At 45.4% G+C, this 18,959-nt stretch overlaps 1 protein-coding gene across 5 annotated transcripts in view; it reads right to left on the bottom strand.

The window, feature by feature from the left end:
* Positions 1 to 402: 402 nt before the first annotated feature.
* Positions 403 to 18,959, bottom strand: part of HNF1B (HNF1 homeobox B) — a 50,794-nt gene continuing 32,237 nt past the window's right edge. For 2 of the 5 annotated variants that reach the window (XM_011379375.2, XM_011379377.2), the window contains exons 6-9: positions 15,584 to 15,719; positions 11,734 to 11,928; positions 9,169 to 9,287; positions 403 to 1,358 (exon numbers count right to left, since the gene is read on the bottom strand). In XM_011379375.2, coding sequence (XP_011377677.1) covers positions 1,338 to 1,358; positions 9,169 to 9,287; positions 11,734 to 11,928; positions 15,584 to 15,719 — 471 coding nt within the window. In that variant the 3' untranslated portion in view covers positions 403 to 1,337. The remainder of the gene's footprint in view (positions 1,359 to 9,168; positions 9,288 to 11,733; positions 11,929 to 15,583; positions 15,720 to 18,959) is intronic. The other 3 variants (XM_011379376.2, XM_011379378.2, XM_011379379.2) reach the window with 2 other exon arrangements.

Raw genomic sequence — 18,959 nt, 5'->3', positions numbered from 1 at the left:
TCCTAGGGACTGACAGTCTTACAGAAAGGATGAAAGGCTAGAATTAATGTTTAAAATGTGGTTGAAAAAGTGACCCAAAGGGTTTCCATTCTTGCTGCCTTTTTATCTGTTCCTATGACCACAGTCACCAAGAATTGGCTCTATCACTTTGCTCCTATGAGTTGCAGAGAAGAAAAAGGTGTTGGCTCCTGGCCTGGCCAGATCCCCTCTGATGGACTCGCGGAGTGTGACTGGGAGACTGCATTCTTCTTCTTATCTTACCAATAAGGCTGGCGCAAGGACACGGGCACATGTGGCAGGAAGCCTAGTGGAGTAAGTAGAAAATTCCAAGGAGACAGGGGTCAGGAGTTCTTGGTAGAACCATGGCAGGGGAAATGTCAGAGACAAAAATATGAGACTCTGGACAGTGATAAAATAGTTTTAATGGGAGGCTTTCTGAAAGGACAACTTTTTCTTGTGCTATCAAACAGCCAGTTTCTCTGCCTTGGGGTTTCTTGGGAGTACACTGGCTGAAACCCTAGCCCTACCAAGAAGGTAGGATGCTACTCTGACACTACTATGTTCAGCCCTTCCAGGCATCTAGAGGTGTGTCTTAACATCAGGAGATTGGAGTTAGCTGGCAGTCAGTCCAAAATATACAGTGTCCCTGTGTGTGTCCAGGCGCGAGGGAGTGGGGCAAGGGCTTCACTTCCAATTTAGGATATTTCTCCATGGGGGAAGAGAAAGAGGCAAATCACTTTGAAAATTCAACTCTGACCTTTACAAAGAAAACACTTTAGTATTATATACAGGGCAGAGAGGTGAGGAAGTGTAGGGGAAATTGCACTTAATTACAGTAGTTTATAGTTTACACCTATTGGACAAATTTACTTCTTTAAAAGAAATCTCAAAATCAGTTGGAATGGGGGTGGGGGGGGAGTTTGCTGATATTTACAGTGTGTTTGGCTCAGTTCAATAGCACGTGTCCTCCTCTCCTCATTTCAGTAACAGATTCAAGTTTTCACATCAGTTTGTTCGATGAAGGAGCATAATGTAGAAAAGCTACGGCTTTCTCTCTTCCTCTTCCGTGATTTCTTGTCTCCCACTTCTGAAACGGATGGGAGGACGTGACATCTTGGGAGAGGCATCATGACAATACTGCATAGAAGGGAAGCTGGGCTTCAGGCTGTGCCTCCTGAGAACGGATTGTCTGAGGTGCCAGCAGGATGTCAGGTAAGCAGGGACCTCTTGCAGGTGCGTGTCAGGTCACTGGGCTTTTCCGTGACAGCTGCCCAGAAGGTGATGGTGTGGAAAACAGAATCCTTGTTGCTGTGCACAAAGTGAGTGACGTGTGGGTATCACCAGGCTTGGAGAGGACACTGCAGAGAGAGAGACAAAGAGAGAGAGAGAGAGAGAGAAAGAGAAGAGAGAGAGCTCAGCTGTGTGCAACTGGCAGGGGCATGCACCGTTAGTCGTCTTCTCCAGGGGAGCTGAGACCCAACTCAGCCAGCAAAGAGCTGGAGGTGGAGGGCTGGGGACCTAGGACCTGCTCAGCTCTGCCATGTTGGTCCTGAAGCACATTCCTTGTAGCAAAACCTGCCAGCCAGCTTTTCCAGCCACTTCAGAAAAGAGAAGTGAATTGCTACAGACCTTGAAATAGTCATAACTCGCTGACTTTACCCTGAAGTTGGGCTCTTTCTCTGATAGTGATGTTTATAAGGTGCTCAGTTTGGTTGCAACAGCAGCTGGATCGGGAGCTCTTGCCTCTCATGGAAATAAAGGTCTCTTCCTAAGATCTGTAAGAGCAGGGTCCTAGAGACCACAGCTTCTCCAACGTTAAAGGACCTATGAGTACCAGATATCCCGTCAAAATAAAGATTCTGATTCAGTGGGACCGGGCTGGGCCCAAGACTGCATGTCTAATCGGCTGCCAGGTTGTGCCGATGCTACTGATCTGCTTTGACAAATGAGGCCTCGAAGCACATGAGAAAACCGGCATTTACTCCAACGATCCATCGGGGAGGGAATGTGCGAGATTGCAAACTGCTTTCCGAGGTTTGTTACTCAGACTTGGAGAATGAGGAAAAATATCCAAGGGCTGAAGGCCTCTGATGCCAGACTTCCAGTCGGCCTGGGGCAGGAAACCCCAGAATGGATGGGGAAAGTCTCTGAGAGGAGCCACAACCCCATCACAGGCAGCCTCCCTGCCAGAGCCCTGGGCTTCATACATTTCAACTGTCGTGGGACATTCCTCTCCTTTTCCTTCCAGGGAGTCCCTTTTTGTTTCCTTCTTTCTCCTCCTTCTCTTTCACTTTCATTGGCATTTCAGGGGGGAGATTCTACCTTTTGGCTTCGTGGCTTATTCTCTCAAGAATCTCTTTCAAACACTCACATACATATAGCTACCCCTACTACTACAGGCCTGTTATCTCGTTATCATATCATTAATCAGTGTTCCCAACCATAACTCTAGATGGATTTGCCATTATGTCCATTTTACAGAGTAGAAAAACAGAGCTCAAGGAGAGGTGGTGACTTGTCCAAGGTTTCAGAACTAAGAGAGTGTGGAGTCAGATTCAAACCCGTTCTGGGTGCCCTCCCAGCATGTGTCCTTTCTATGAAGTCTGAGGTTAGGAGTCTTCTACTAGCTTTGTGTTCTTGGTCAAGTTACCCTCTCTGTGCCTGTTTCCTTACCTATAAGACAGAGATTGCTGAGGGATTAGATGAGCCGACATGTGTGAAGTACTCTGAATGGTGCTCGGCGTAACTGTTCTTATTAGCGCTGCTGCACAGGATGCTTCAGTCCACACTATTCTCAAGTGCCCTTCAGAGTGGGATGGAGCTGTGCATTCGTGTGAGGAGGTAGGTTTCTAAACCTTTTAAATTCTTGAGGCCTTGCTCAGGGTCCTCTGATACCCTTTGCCTCCTCTTCTTCCCTTCACCCACCCCCCACTCTCGAGTCTCTTTACTTCCCACTATCAGTCTTTTTCCAATTTTCAGATTTCAGGTGGAGGAGAGAGAAAATGGCTTGTGACCTTGCAGGTTTCAATAGAAGAGCAAACAAGAAAGGCAGATAAGGAGACGCCAGCGAGATTCTATGACCTGTCATTAGGGATGGGCTTCCCAGCTATCAAATGTTTGCTCACATAATAAAATGGTGGCAGAGACCTAAATGTTGTCAAAGGAACTAGAGTTATTTGCCCCCTTCAGAGTCTAAACACAAACATCTGATAAGGGGTACACTGCGGTCCTTTAGAATCGGGGCCCAGCACATGCAACCCCACGGGAGGCCTTGCCCAGAGGATCCCTGAGTGACTACGGAGCCCTCCGTCTGAAAGGTGTGGTGTCTGTGGCGATTGTGAAAAACTTCCTCATTCTAAGAGGATTTGTTACATAATGGTAATGGCTAACATTTCTTGAGGTCCTACTGCGTGCTGGGCACCATGCCAAGTTAAGGGCTTTACATGCATCATTGCATTGAGTTCTCACATCAACCCTTTGAGACAGGTAATTATCATTCATTCATTTAACACATTTGAATGCCTTCTACATGCTTAGTATGTTTTTAGGCACTGGGGATGCAGTCGTGAACAAGGCCTCGTGCACATCCTCACAGAGAAAGTGAGGGAGCGAACACGTACAGGCGCACATTACTGTTCTGGGCAGAAGGTACCACAAATGCAGATGTCCTGCAGCAGCATCACTGCAGCTTCGGTTCGGCTGAAGCTGAGTGAGCAAGAGAGGTGAGGGAGGAGATGAGAATGGCAGGGCCGGCAGTGGTCTGATCACAAAGGGCCTTGGAAGTCTCCGTTTCAGTTTGGCTGCAATGGGAACCAACATGATTGATTTCCTTTTTAAGAGATAATTCTGGCTGATGTGTGGTTAACAGACTCTACCCACCACAGTGAGGCAAGAGCGAAAGTGGGAGTGAGAAGTTAGGGGCCACTGCAAGAAGTCAGTGAGAGACAGGGGGGCCGGACTGACGGCATGGTGAGTAGTAGTCATATTTAGGATACATTTCGAAGGATCCCCAGCAGAACTTATTGATGAACTGAATGTGGGCTGTGGAGAGAAGAATCAAGAATTCAGGTACCTCACCTGAACAGCTGGGACCATTGTGGGAAATGGAGAAGCCCAAGGAAGAAGCAAATTGGGTAGGGAGATATTGGGGTAAAAGGAAGAGTTCTTAGTTTAGGCAGGTTCAATTCGAGAGGCTCATCAGATATATTAGGCATGCATATGTTCCTGGCAAAGCTGCACTGGGTTTGTGAATGGGCTCTCAGGAGAGAGATCTGCGCTGGAGACAGAATTATCAGATCCACCGGTGTGTATACTTGATCCAAAGTCAAGGCATAGAAGCAAATTACCCAGGAGTGAACAGAAAAGAGACGTAGCCCCAGGGCCCGTCAATGAATAAATGTGAGTAAGATGAGTTTCCTGCTAAGGAAATGAGTGCCATAGGAGGAGAACCAAGAATGCGTAATGTCCCAAAATCCAAGTGAAAATAGGAAGGAGTGATCAGTTGTGTCAGAGATCGAGATTAAAAAATGATGAAAATGAAAAGGAAAGAGAAAAGTAACCATTGGGTTTGGCAACATGGAGGTATTGGTGATCTGGACAAGAGAGGTTTCAGTGAAGCATGAAGACAAAAGCCAGTCTGGAGTCTTCTCAAGAGAGAATTGGGGGTGAGGAAGTGGGGACAATGAATACAGATAACTCACTTCTATTATTAACTTAAGGTAGATTAATTATAGCTCTATACTTAAGGTAATGAGTATAATTCCAGTTTTACAGATGAGGCAACTGAGGTCTAGAGAAATTATAAATAATTTGCCCAGTGTCTCACAATAGAAAAGCTTGTGCACTTAAACCATAAGGAAGATCACTCCTTTTGACCTCCTGAGTACAGCAACGGGAAAATAAATGCCCTTGGCATTTAAAATCCTCCTTTCCAGCTGGAGAGACACTCACAGTTGCCATCACCGGAAGCCAAGTCTGACCCAACTGCCACGGACTGGGTGTTTTGGGTCAAGCACCAAGCAAAGTGTTTTACAACACTTAACTACATTTAGTCCTTTTAAGGATCTCATTATCTTCATATTACAGGTGAGGAAATTGAGCTTAGAGAGGCTAAGACTTTTCCCTGGGGTCACGCAGGTAGAAAGTGGGAGAATCTTGAGCCTGGGTCTCCCAAGCTGTTGCTCTCAATCAGCAGAAGATACTGCCTCGCCACCAATGGAGAAGGTCGGGCAAGTAGGGAACAGCTGCGGGGGATTTATGACGAGGCTGCACATCTCCTTGTCAGCAATCCTGACTAGTGACTACTCTGGGGGCCCTCTCCTGACCTCGCTATAAACTAGGAAGTGAAGCAGTGGGTAGAAAAGTTATGGAAACATGAGTCGGCTCACAGCCTGCCCACACTTGTTCTAACTGAGGAGCTTGCTGTGGTCTTGTTTCCAGACTGGCAGGCATTGTTTTGCATGGGCTCAGGCACAGACCCACTCAGATGGTAACTCGCCAGCACCCAAGGGTTGAGGAGGAGGGGGAGGCATCAGCTCTGGAAAGGATAGCTGCCAGGAGCTGCAAAAGGATTCCCAGTAAGAAAGTCCCAGAATGAGGTTCCTGAAACACAACCCATAAGGGCATGTCTTCCTTGGCATAGGAAATACTGGGATCAGATAAATAAAAGTTCAAATTCTGGCTTTATCCTTATACTTGCGTAACCTTGGGTCATTTTTATGGGTGCTTAGAAATGGATATTAGAAGGTAAATGTCGCTGAATGGATTTACAATGAGAAGACCAAAATCTGGAAGTCTAGCTTCGGATTTATCATCTGTGTGAACTTGGCCAGATTCCTCCCTATCTTTGAACCTCGTTTTTTTTGCTCTGTAAACCAGGCATAAAAATATCGACCTTGCAGGATGGGTGGGAGGTTAAGCCAAGAAAGGTAAGATGGAAAACTACCTGAGTGCTGCTTGACAAATAAGAGGCACTCAAGAAATGCTAGTTCTGAATTCATTTATTCATTTATGTGTTCATTCATATTTACTGAACACCTACTATAGCCTAATCATTTAGTTAAGCACAAAGAGCTTGGGTGCTTTGAGAGGGCTTGACCTATTTGCCTTTTTCCTGGATGGGGGTGAGAGGGTGTCTGTGTGTCACCAGGAGAACGGGAAGCAGGGGTCTGGAGCCCAGGCTCACAAGGCGGGATGCGTTTGAGAGATGGTGATCCTAATCCTGAGAAATTTTATTGCCAGAACCTCCTTTGACCACATGCAGACCAAGCAATGAGTTAAATATTGAAGGAGTTGATGGAAAGTTTCTCCTAAAGGGTCACAGACAGAAAGGAGAAGGAACAGGGAGGGAATTACCACTTTGAGTGGGGACTGTGTACCGGTCACTCTCAGGCACTTTGGATATTCTGTGAAAAGGGGGTGGGATTTTCCCCATTAGAGATGAAGAAACTGTCTTCCAGCGGTGAGTAAACTGCCCAGTCATGTAGCAGGGGATGAATTCACAGAGTTGGGATTAGCTCGGGTCTGCTGGAGAGCACTTTCCCAGCATCCTAGGATGCCTCTGAAGTAGCATTGCCCTGGCTGTGTCCCTTTGACTCAATCATCCAGGAGCAAGGTGCACATTAATGGCCTGTTCAGTGAGCACATTGGCACATGAAAGATTCCGAAAGCCCTGCCTTGTGGGGTTTAACTGCTTAGGCCAGCCATTCCCCCAACATATTGGACCAAGGAATCATATTCTCCTCATATCACATGCCCCTGATTCCTGGCAATGGTCTTGAAACTCCTTTCAGAAAATACTTTAAAACAAAGAAAACGCAGAATTGCCACTAGATTTGGAACTTGCTTCTGACCCTTTGCCTTCAGAACAGAGTTTATACATATTTTCTTCAGCTTGGGTTCCTTCCGCTGACAGCAGGCAGCACCTTTACACTCATTGCACTTCCTTCTGCCTTTACCATTCCCTCTTCTCCTCCAGTTTTTTAGGAAGAAAGTTTCCTGACTGGCATATAGTTATGTGAGCATAATGTTTACTCTTGTTCCTCAGCGTTAAAGACCATGAGAGCAGCAATTACTGTGGGTATTTTAAAGAAAGAATGTTGGAAAGCAAAGATTGTTTAAGTGGGATGAGTCCAGCATTTAGAGTCAAAAACCAAAGTCTAGAGGCCCAGCTCTAGAATTTATCACCTGAGTGACCTTTGGCAAAACACTCTCCACCTCTGAGCTTAGTTCATTTCTTTGGACTTCTTAAGTACCTGTGTGACTTCTTAAGAGGTTACAATAAAAAGAAAATGATGACATAATGTTCATGAGAAGTATAAACTGTAAAGTGCTACATGAATAGTTTTATCCTTACTAAGTGTAATCATCATTCTTATCATCTCAGAAGTGAGTCTATCATTCGACTCCTGAAATGTCTGGGAACTTGGCGACAACTTCACAGTAGTTCTAGCGGGACACGAATGCAGCTTTGAGGGTGGCTAGCCACCCTGTCCAGTGGAGGGGAGAAGCCATTTAGGGGGCTGGTACAGAGTCTTGGAGAGCATCTTGAAGTATTTTGATTAAGAGACCATTTCCTGAATTCAGAGGACTTGTTTCAACAAGCGAGCATCAAAGTCAATTTGAGAAAGACAGGAATAATTAATCACAGTCCTGTCTAGAGCTGACCAAGCGGCAGATGGATTGATAAACCTTTCAAAGGGGAAGGTATTCCCAAGCAGGGCTGCTGCGCCTGGCTGCCCCCCTGATTGAGATTTGTGAGCACAGATAAATGTTTTCCCTGCTCACTACAAAGAGTGGGAAGTCGCATGGGAGTTGAAGGGCAGGGCAACAGGGGGTGTCCTTTCATCTTCCATTGGGTGAGAGAAGAGTAGCAAAGTAGGTCCCACACACCTCTCCCTCACCCCCAGCTCTAGAGCTCAGCTGCCTAGGCCGTGTGTGAGCATGCACGCGTGCACCCAAGATGTACCAGGCACTTTGTCTGCATTACCTCATCGAATCCTCAGAACAAGTAGACTTTACAACTCTCATCTTCAAGACGGAGAAACAAAGGCTCGGAAAGGCCAAGGTCACCGAACAAGTGGTACAACCAGGAATAGAACTCACATGCTCCACAATACCACGGGCCCAGAAGGAGATGGGGGCAAAGGGAAGAGCAGAAAACCCTGAGCTCATGAAAGAACTTGCTCAGAAGCATGTGGCAGTGGATGAGGTGTGATTCGCAGAGCTCGGGTGAAAAAAAGACCATTAACAACACCAAACCCTGCTGAGAGCCTCTGACATGAAGTTCAAGGCTGTTGCCTACTTATCTAGTAATCAATAAAGGCCAAACAGTTCCCACACTGCATAGACCCCAGCTACTAAAAGGTCCTATTGTATTATTCTGGAATTATCATCTGTGTTCAGACATCTTGTCCTATTTTCTCTCTCTTGGTGCCCCAATATGGTCCAGCTGTCCAAGCTCAGTGATGAGCCTTGTTGTTGGTTGTCTCTACTACACCATCACCTCTGTGTGGCGGTGGGAATTACTCATCAACTAAAATGGTACTAAGCCTCTGGATTCCCCACTCTCAGTGTACCAGGGAGTCTATTCTAAGTTTCTTGATGAAACACCAGGTGAATGCAGACCCCTGGAAGGACAGGCTGTCTACTATGGAGTCCTTGTGAGTTGGTAGAATTGTGTCATTCTCTGGAGCTTACAATGTTCTAGGTCCAGCATGGATCCTGGACTAGGGGAATCAGCCTCAGGACCCCTGACTTACGACTCACTTTGTCCATTAACTAACTTGTGGAAAATCCTAGGGATCCCTCTTGCAAAGCACGAAACTCCACAGAGGGACTGACTTCCTGTGCCCTCCTTGGAAATACCTTTGCTATGGATCACCGACAACCTGTTGGGTCATATTCAACCTCAGTGCTGAAAGGCTCTGTGTAATTCAGGCTCCAGTGACTTATCAAACTTCAGTCCTCATTTAATGTTCTTGTCGGGGACACTGGAGGAAAAATATGCCCCTAATTTAACCTGTGACCCTGTAACCTCATAGGTTTCTTTAGCAAGTAACTGGGAGCCTCAGAAGGACCAGACTTATGGCTGAGTCCACGCCTGCCACACTCTCTTCACATCAATGACTTTAGTCATCCTCCCCACCCCCCTACTCCCACTGGTCTTACCTGTTTACTAGACGACATGTTGGTGAGCGTACTGATGCTGCTGGTATCTGTGACCACCATCGCAGATGGGAACCGGGAGGTGTGGGAATACTGGGGGGGTTCTTGTTTGTGTGTGTACACTGGAGAGACAGAGTGAAGACAAAGTCCAGATGCAGATCACATGGCTGTATGCACATTCCACACCATCCCACACCACAGACCCTGTGTTTCTGGGTAGATAAAAGCAGCGGTGGTGATGGTGCTGATGTTTGGGAAGGAAGTGTTATATGGTAAGGAGAATGGCCATGTGTTTAAATCCCAACTCCTTAACCAAGTTACTTAACTTCAGTTTCCTACCTGTAGAATGGGAATGATATCTGTTATAGGATTAGAAGAGATTATGTTAAAAGCACGTTGTACCAAATAAATAGACAGCCTTGCAGTATCTAGTACATAGTGGCGGACAACACTTCTGTGGTGGCAGCACTTCTGTTCCCCTGACCTTCAATAAAGTGTTAGATGCTTGGGCATCAACAAGTAGTGTATGTGGTGCATCTGGGAGTTTACGTCAAAAAAAGTTCTAAGTAGCTGATAAACATGAAGGAGCTGGCTAGCACATGCTTACCATTTCTGCCAGGACTCAAGTACCAGATCTCATGCTAACAATCATAGATTAATGAATAATTGTAATTAGATGTGAGTGTAATTAATTGTATAATTCTGAGCTGTTCCAGTGTGCACTAAAATGCCTTATGACATCACAGCCTTATGATGCCCCAGAAATATGAAGGATGATAGACAAAAGGAGACTAGATTCGAATTAAAATTCTAGGACCATGTGACTCATTTTTTAGTTTTTCTAGTACTTATCCATCATTCAGGAACCTTTTGATGCACATTAGTTATCCGTAATATTTATTTAAATCCTAGGTCACATGACCCACTAATGAAAACACGTGGATGCTTGGCCTTGAGGGAGGGACTAGCCTGTTCCACCAAGAAATTCTCCAGTAAGGAACAGGGGTGAAGGTCATTGTCTGCCACCTCAGCTTGTCCTTCCCATGGAGGAAGGCTGGTTATTTCCTGGTCTGAGGCCCCATGGGCTATCTCTTCGTAGCCAGTCAGGTCAGCTGGGCCTCAGCAATTCATAGATCACTGGTGATCACTCTCTGACTGTCCCACCCACCCAGTCCTGGCCACTGAAGAAGCCTGCCCAGGTGAGGGGGCAGGGGCAAGTGGGGAGCATATTGCCAGGAAGAAGAGCATATTCTCTTCTTCCTGAAAAGAAGAGAAGTAGGCATCTGTGGTCCCAGACTCTGCTACAGGCTGTGGCAGATTTTTTAAAAGCCATGAAAATGTGATTGGAATGTGAGATGGTGCTTAGAAACCAGCTCCACAGGCCTGAGGGAGGATAGAGCCGGAGGATAAAGGAAGGCTGACTGTTTCCTTCAGATCTGCAGCTCCGCCAGAGGCAGCCAGGGGAGAAACTAAAATCCTCTTCCCCATTCCTGCCTCCTCCTGTTATAAGGAGTCCCTTAGTATAAATAGTCACTTGTATTTCTATCACTCTTGGTGCTTACCAAACACAGTTCATATCTATTTTTATTTCATCTCTATAATCGCTCCATATGCATATCATTTCTATTTTACCGATGAAGAAACTGAGGCTCAGAGTGGCTAAGTAATGTACCAATGGCTGCATAGCTGGTAAGTCTCAGAGCCAGGATTTAAATCTAGGTCTGTCTGACTCCAAGACTATCACACTATTCCAGAGACTTCTCTGATGTTCCTGTGGGACCATGCCTGAAGCAGAGTAGCTATCCTTTCAATGATTTCTCTCCAAATTAGTAAGCCAGGGGCTATATCTTAATTTAGCCAGAGGACTGCAGGCCTGGGGTTCAAGATGTGGGAGGCAAGAGATACAGGAGCAGGGGGGTAGGTGGGAAGTAAGTGGTTGAAAGGTAGGCCTAGGGTAGGAGTAGAATTGGAGATGGAAAATAGCCTCTGTGTGGGGAGCAGAAACTAATATTCCTTTTCCAGGATGGCATGCAGGTGATATTTTCCACCTCTATTCGTGTTTATGATTAGAGATGTTTGGAGTATATAAATTAGAGGACATGAGGACTCTAGAAGATTCTTCAGTTTCAAAGAAGGCAAACAGGATGTAAATTATATCCTAACTCTAATCATTTGTTAAAGGCTGCTTAGAATTTCGGACTGAAAATGGTAAGTTGAGGGTCACTGAGAAAGGTACTATGGCTGACTGGTGATACCATCCATGGGCGCCAAAGTGGGAAACTGTGGCAAGTGTTCCACATACATGCCACCCCTGCTCTCTAACGCACCTTCCAGGTCAGCCTCAATTGTTCTCCTCAAACCTCCCCCGGGGAATCTTGGGGGTAAAGCAGAGGACTTGAAAAGACACAGCACCACCCACGAGTTACACTTGAGAAACTGTCTTGGTTGCTCATGGGCAGGGAAAAGTGACAAAACCAACGAACTTCTGAGAAAATTCAGACCCAGAGAAGGAAGAGGTTGGCTGCCGAAGGCCCTCTGTGTTCCTCCCCAACACGCCCATGTCCTTACTGTGTGAGTTCTGCAGCTGGGTCACAGTGGCCATGAAGGGCTGCTGGGTCATGTGGCTGCCTGGGCTCTGCTGCATGAGGGGCTGCTGGTGAGGACTGTGCAGCTGCTGGGAGAACTGCACCGGCTGCAGGGCCGTCAGGCTGCCGGCCACACTGTTGATGACGGGGACGCTCTGTGCTTGGGAGGTGTTGAGGCCTGTGGGAACAAGAGGGAAAGATCAGAGGTGGCTTTGGGGGTGAGGAGAGGTGAATGGACGGCAGTGATTATCGAATGAGCCCTTGCTGTATGCCGGGCACTGGGCTGAGGCTGTTATGTGAGAGATTGCGTGGGAAGCAAGTCTATAGGCCCATCTTACAGACAATGAAACTGAGGCTTGAAGAGATGAAGGGACTTGCTCAAATTCCACAGTGAGTTGTGGATGGAAATGGGCATTAGACAGATCTGACTGAAGCCAGAGGGTCTTTTCAAGTCATCTGACCTCCCAAACTTAGCTCCCCTGAGGTTGCCAGGGCCCTGGAAAAGCTTGCCCACTCCATCCACGCCTGTCTCTGAGAGAAGCTTGCCCTGGTGGTGACCTCAGGGCAGAGTTAATTTAAAGGTATCTACTCCGAGGCGCAGATTATTGCCCAGATCTGTCTGTCCAGCAGAGGGCAGGAGTGTGTAGGGACCCACATTTTGATTAAAAAGCAAAGCAACCTTCACAGTCCTGGGAATATGAAGTCTGAAGACACTCATTTAGTGGCCTTGTGCAAAGACCCTGTGAGAGGCTAGGTTCTCATTCTCTTGACTGTAGAAGAGAGGGGGAAAAACCCTGGAACTCAGCCAGTCTATGAAGTGGGCATATCTTATCAGCTAACACAGGGCTTGTAGCATCAAAAGGAGCAGGTATTGGGAGGAAGAAGTAGTAAGTTGAAGGTTGGCAGTTATAGTGGATCTTGCTATATTTCTGTCTTGGGGGATATGAGGGCCTCTGTGGTTCTGTACTGTCTATATTCTGAGATCTCTTTCGAACCAGGGCCAGCACTGCGAAGATTGGCTCCCTGGTACCCACATTCCATCTGCTCCTTAGGCTGGACGCTGGGGAAGACAGCTGAGGCAGTTGGGAGTGGGGAAAGACACTCCAGCCTCTTTCCTGGGGCCACCGATATTCCTTTGACCTTGCTTTCTGCGAAGTGGGAGAAAGAATGAAATGAAGAAGGAAATCCAGAAAAAAGGTCTCTCTTAGACAAATGCAGAAGGGACACCTAGAGAGTCTGTCCTGAAATGGAAAAAGCAGGTCTGTGGGAAGTCTTCCATGGAGATAGCACAAAGACCTCAACAATTGCCCACTCAGAGCTTTAGCTGATACTGTTATCAGAAACCTAAAAGGTGAGCGAAGGGGGAATAAGCCTCCTCCCCTGGCTCTCCTGGGTGGGGCTCGGGGGTGGGCTCCTCTGATCACCCTCAGAATAGCACTCTCTCCAGCTCCCCACAGGGGTTCAGCTTCTCCCCAAGCCACTGTCTCACCTGATAACCTGATATAGTTTCCCTCTCCTGCCTTCTACTTATGGTCTCCTTCCTTCTCTTAGGAAGCCCCATAGATTTGTTGTTTTTGCCAGAGCCCATTGTCACTGCTCTTGTTAGGAAATCTCTGCCCAGAAAAGCAAATTATCCTGTCTAGAGTGGATGACATTTGAGGGCATAGTTCTAAAACCTGCCTATGCTTTAGAATCATTTGGGCGAGCTCTTTAAGAAATATACATTCCTAGTCCCCACCTGAGACTTAATGAGTTAGAACCTTTGGAGGTGAGGCCCAGGAATCTTATTTTCAACACAGCCTGTGACCCTGATGTGCCTCAGTTCCTGGATTGAGAGCCACTGATGTCATTGTAGCTCCCATGGAGTGTGACTCTTGGCCTTTTCATCGGTTTTCTGGGCACTGGTTCCTGCTTAAGCGTGTTGCCCAGACCAGTAGTTGAGTAGAGAACAAGGAATTGGCACTGCCAAGCAATTTGTTATCACGTTCTGCACAGCCTCTGTGGTGCTGAGGCCAGGCCTGCGTACTCAACAGAACATGAGTTGGCTAAATGAAGATGCTTGCAACCAATACTTCATCCTGACACCCCACAGGTAGGACCACTGTGTCTCAGCCAAGTTTTCTTGTGATCTTCTCCATTCTTCATATGCCACCCCCCCCAACTCCAAGTACACACACACACACACACACACACACACACACACACACTAAGGTCAATGCACACTCTGATGTTGCCATTCTGCAGTAGGAGATTAAGATTATTGTGAGACGGTAGAGAAGCATGGATGAAGAAAATTAGGAGGAACTAAATTGAAAAATATGGAATAGCCTCAGGGACAATTTTAGTGCCTAAGAAAATATACAACTGTGTGTGCCAGCCAAGCTTGACATGGAAAGAAAGGAGGTAAATGGGATGGTTTGTGTGCCACTTTGGTTTTAGATATAAAGAAGTGGGATATCTTACCCATGGGCCTTTTAACCAAATCTTCCAGAAGGCAAGCAAGCTGCTTTCAGATAGCCTATCTCAGTTTTAATGGTATTAGTATGATTACCCTATTTCTGGAGAGGGCCCAGTGAAAAGGAAATAAATTTAAAACAATTTTTTATTTTGTAAGTCCTCTAAGGGCTTCTCCGTTTCCATTTTCCTCTGCCAAAATAAATTTGGGGTGTACCAATTTCCAAGCGGCTAAGGATAGAATGAGAGCCATACACACTCATTCAGTAAATCTGCATGCTTCCTATGGGGCTAGCTCTGTTTGGCCCTTAAAGAGCACATAAGTCATTCTCTTCGGAAGTGACCCAAGTTGCTACCTGGACTGAAACTATTTAGAAAGAGAGGGAAGGAAGGAGAGGAAAAGGCAGGAACAAATGAAGAGGTGGTCAATGTAGGCACTCAACACAAGGGAGGCCACAAGGACAATGCGGCAGTTCCATGTTGAAAGAAAGAAGAGCAGTGTGCCACCCTTAGATCTCTCTCGAGGCTTCTCAGTAACGCTTCCCAGGGTCACAGTGATGACTTGGCCTGAGCTGTCATGATGAAGCTGAAAATACACTGAATACTCATCAACATCAAAACTCTGAGAGGTATCCACAGACACAGCTCGCATCAGTCTTCCCATGCTCTGAAATGGCCCATCTGGGATGGGGTTCAGGCTCCCTGTGGAATATGAGCCTCCTGGAGCTGGAAGGACCTGACCCATCTCCCTGTCTTCAAGGCATGGGCTTAAACAACCTGTTTCTCCTTAAAGCCCCGGAGATGCTTTGACTGTTTTCCTCAGAGTTCCCTCTCATTGTATTTTTACCACTGGCCAAAAAGGTCTCATATGACCACACAAAATTCCCTGTTCAGAAGGAAGCCCATCGTGATTTGCTCCATCTTCACAAGGAAACATCAGCACAACCTCTTGGAAAATCTACTACATACTTAAGGATAGGAATGGACACTAGACAAAAGTATAAACTACAATGTTATACATACTCATGCTCTATAGATTCATAAGCGTGTGTATACACACTGTCATTTGATCACCTCAGTTAGCCATTCTACAGATGAGGAAAATGAAGCTCAAAAATGTTCAATGATTGGGCCCAGGATGCAGAGCTGGTAAGCTGTCACCAAGATTCAACTCCATTCCATAATTCTTCTTTTGCTTTAGGCTGTGATCCAAATATGGTTGGAGAGAGAGATAAAGAACTAAACAAGATGAATGAATCAAATCTACAAGTGGTGGATGAGTTTGAAGGAGGTCTCCTTTAGTCCCTTTTCATCAGGTTGACTCACTTCCCATGCTGCTTCTCCCTGCCCCATATTTTCTGACCGAGAACAGAGCTTACTTTGTGCGATGGCCATGACTCCAGAGAGGGGTGTCATGATGAGGTTTTGAGATTGCTGGGGATTATGGTGGGACAGGCTGTGGATGTTCGTCAAGGTGCTGACGGGGGGCAAACCACCTCCTGAGACTGAGATCTGCTGGAGAGAAAAAACAAGAGCCGCATAAGTGAAATTGGGACTGCAAAGAGCAGTGTCCAAAATGACATTGCTTAGCAATGATTTGGCACAGTTAATTCATGATGGATGGATAAATTCATTCATTCATTCATTCATTCATTCACTCACTCACTCACTCACTCACTAAATAACAATTATGAAGCACCTACTGTGGGATAGATGCTGTTCTAGGTGCTGAAGACACAGCAGTAAGTAAAATAGACAATAATCTCATCCCTTATGATGTTTCCATTTGTTGACGATCTTTGCGTTACTAACCAGCTTTAGATTCTTCTGCCCATGGGTATTATTATATGATTGGAAATATCCTATGTTTTGCTTTATGCCTTCCATATTATTGGTGCTAAAGACATGTAATTGCTAAAAACAATAACCGAAGAGATGTCCTGGGAGTCCCCATTGGGGGCGGGTTTGGGATGAGGCAGGAGTTCAGGGAAGCTTTCACTGACTACAGTCTATCAAGCACTGCTCACACATTAACTCACAAACCTCACTGGTCCCATGAAGCAGATATTTCTGCCTTTCCCATTTCACTGATTAAAAAACTGAGGCTCAGAGTAGATATGTATATTGCCTAAGATCCAACTATTAGTAAATAGTACATCTGGCATTCAAACCCAGGGCTCTCTGACTCTAGAAGTCAAGTTCTTACCTTTTGTAGAGGACTTTCCCCCACTCCTGCAAGTGTTACTAAGGGTTGGGGGGAGATCAACCATTATTAAGCTTCTTTACTTTTCCCAAGTCTCCACTATACATTAATATTTTTTTTGTTGTCAAGGAGATGATATTTTAATGATAAAGCTACTAAATAAGCCTTGGGCCCCAGAAACCCCCATTCTGTTTCGCCATTATATTTTAATGATAGATTAGTATGAGAAAGCTACTGATTTTAATGCATTTACTTTGTATATGGCTACTTTGAATCCTTTTATTGAGAATTGAATACTTTTACTTATTCTTGACAGCATCTTTTCCATGTTTATTTTCTTCATTTTTCTAAGTGTATAATGGTGTCACGAGCATATATGCTGATAGGGTCTCTTCTGTGCTAGTACTAATATGTATACGTGACATATTGCATTAGTTGGAACTTTCTGAGTAGTATTAAACAACAGCTGTCATATATGTCCTTGCTTTGATTCTGATGTTATTAGAATTACTTCCAATGCTTGCCCATTAATTATAAGGAGCTATCAGTTTTACACACACACACACACACACACACACACACACACATATTTTTGTCATGACAAAGTAGTTTACTACTTATAGTTTTCAATTAATTTTTAAAATTATTATTAAGAAAGGACATCCCTCCTCATTCTGAACTAACCCAGACATTCTTGATGGCATCAGGAACCCTGAGAGATGCTTTAGGGTTAGGATACATACATCAGATATCTGAGTAGTCCAGGTTCCCTTCTTCCATCTCTTGTTACCCAGAGCTCCTCAAATTATAGGTCTCACATCAGCACGCAGGGAAGACTATCTCCCGCCGTGCCCTTCTGGTCAACCCCATAGCTCCCAAGGTTAATTTGAAAAAGAATGAAAGAAAAAAAACCAAACAGGTTTGTTTGTGTTTTTAAAATGAGCATCAAGAAATGAGTTAGGGGTCATGTGACCAAGAAGGAATTCCAGCCACATCAAACAAGAGAGAACCAGCCTGTTTGCTGGACTTGTTTTTCAAAATGTCAGAGTCATAAAAAAAAAAAAAAAAAAAAAAAATCAGTAACCTGCCTTCAGGTTTCCCTTGGGTAATGTAGTCCTTTGGAAAAAGTCAACAAAGTGAGAAGTGAGGACAGTAATCTCTGCCATTTCAATATTTGATTTTAATGGTGAAAGAGAAACAAAGATGCCAATTATAAAAGGAACTTAAATGTGTATGGCTTTAGAGTTTGTAAAGTGCTTTCACTGATTGTCCTTGATAGATAATGACACAAATAGGGAAGGCGTTATGATTATTGCCCCTCTGTTACAGATTAAGAAACCGATTCTCAGGACAGTTGAGAGACTAGCTCTATGTCACTTAACTAGTAAGTGAGGAGGTCAGAATTCAAATCCAGTTTTGCTGGAGTTTAAATCCCATTCATTTACTACGTTTGGGTAATCTTGGTCAATTCCTGCACTATAAAATGCAATCATTATTTTCTATTTGCCTCCAGGACGGATGGAAACCAGTGAGCTGCTGAGGATAGCAGTCATGATCCTTACACAGTTATTTGGAGAGCCCGAATTATATTAATGCTGCCATCTGCAGTCCTTTCACTAGGCTGAGTGCTTTATGTGCCTACAACCTATGAGGTTGCTGTTCCTCTCCCTACTTTGCAGGTAAGGAAACTGAAGTTAGAGAAGTTAAGAAATGTTCCCAGGTGGTAGAGTTGGCATTGAAAGCAGCTATCTGCCCTCAAAGCCTGAGCTTTTCACCATTAGGTCACACTGCTTTGATACTGTGAAAATACCCAGTGCATGCTTTAAAAAAAACAAGGTTCAACATACGCAGACCGTGACCCTAAACCTGCCCAGCTCTTTGTCAATGCATGCCATTTGGGCATTGGGTAGGGGACAGATAGTGCAAAAGAAAGCTCAGATGGATCAGTATTATTTCCAAAACCAATATCTGAAGGAAGGTCTCGAATGTGTGTCCTACTGAAACTCAACACAGAGATCGTCGTTCCTTGTACAGGGCTTAATCAAAGAACAGCAGAGCTACAAGCAGCCCTCATACCCATCACCCTTCATTTTACAGTTGAGGAAACTGAAGTTAAGCAATGTCCATCCTATCTCTAATAAATAACAGAGCCCAAGACTTGGGCATGCTGGGCCCTTTGCCTGCATCATTTTTACCCATATTCTCCTCTTGCCTTGGTGGACCAAGATCTGTAATGGATGTGTTACATATTAACAGAAAACAGACTCTTGAATTTGGGCTTTCAGTAACACTGACTTAACATATGAGCCAGGGTGTTGGAGACTAGTGAAAAGCTAGTCCCTGCAAACAAGCTTCCAGGTGTTTGCTAACGCTGAGGTGTGCTGTCTTGGTCAATCATCAATCCAATAATATACTGTCCACTAGGGCCTTGCCAAGCAGAACAGGAAGACAAAAGTGTGTCTACAGGCTGCCTTTGGAGCAGCCCTGGCCTGGGTGGGGCAGCTTGCCTCAGGAGAACAAGTGGGAGGGCTCAAAGGGAAACCTCAGGGACC

This window comes from Pteropus vampyrus, unplaced genomic scaffold (genome assembly GCF_000151845.1).
Source record: "Pteropus vampyrus isolate Shadow unplaced genomic scaffold, Pvam_2.0 Scaffold358, whole genome shotgun sequence".
Lineage (NCBI taxonomy): Eukaryota > Metazoa > Chordata > Mammalia > Chiroptera > Pteropodidae > Pteropus > Pteropus vampyrus.
The sequence above is the reverse complement of the archived record's forward strand: the minus strand, read 5'-3'. Positions and strand labels throughout refer to the sequence as shown.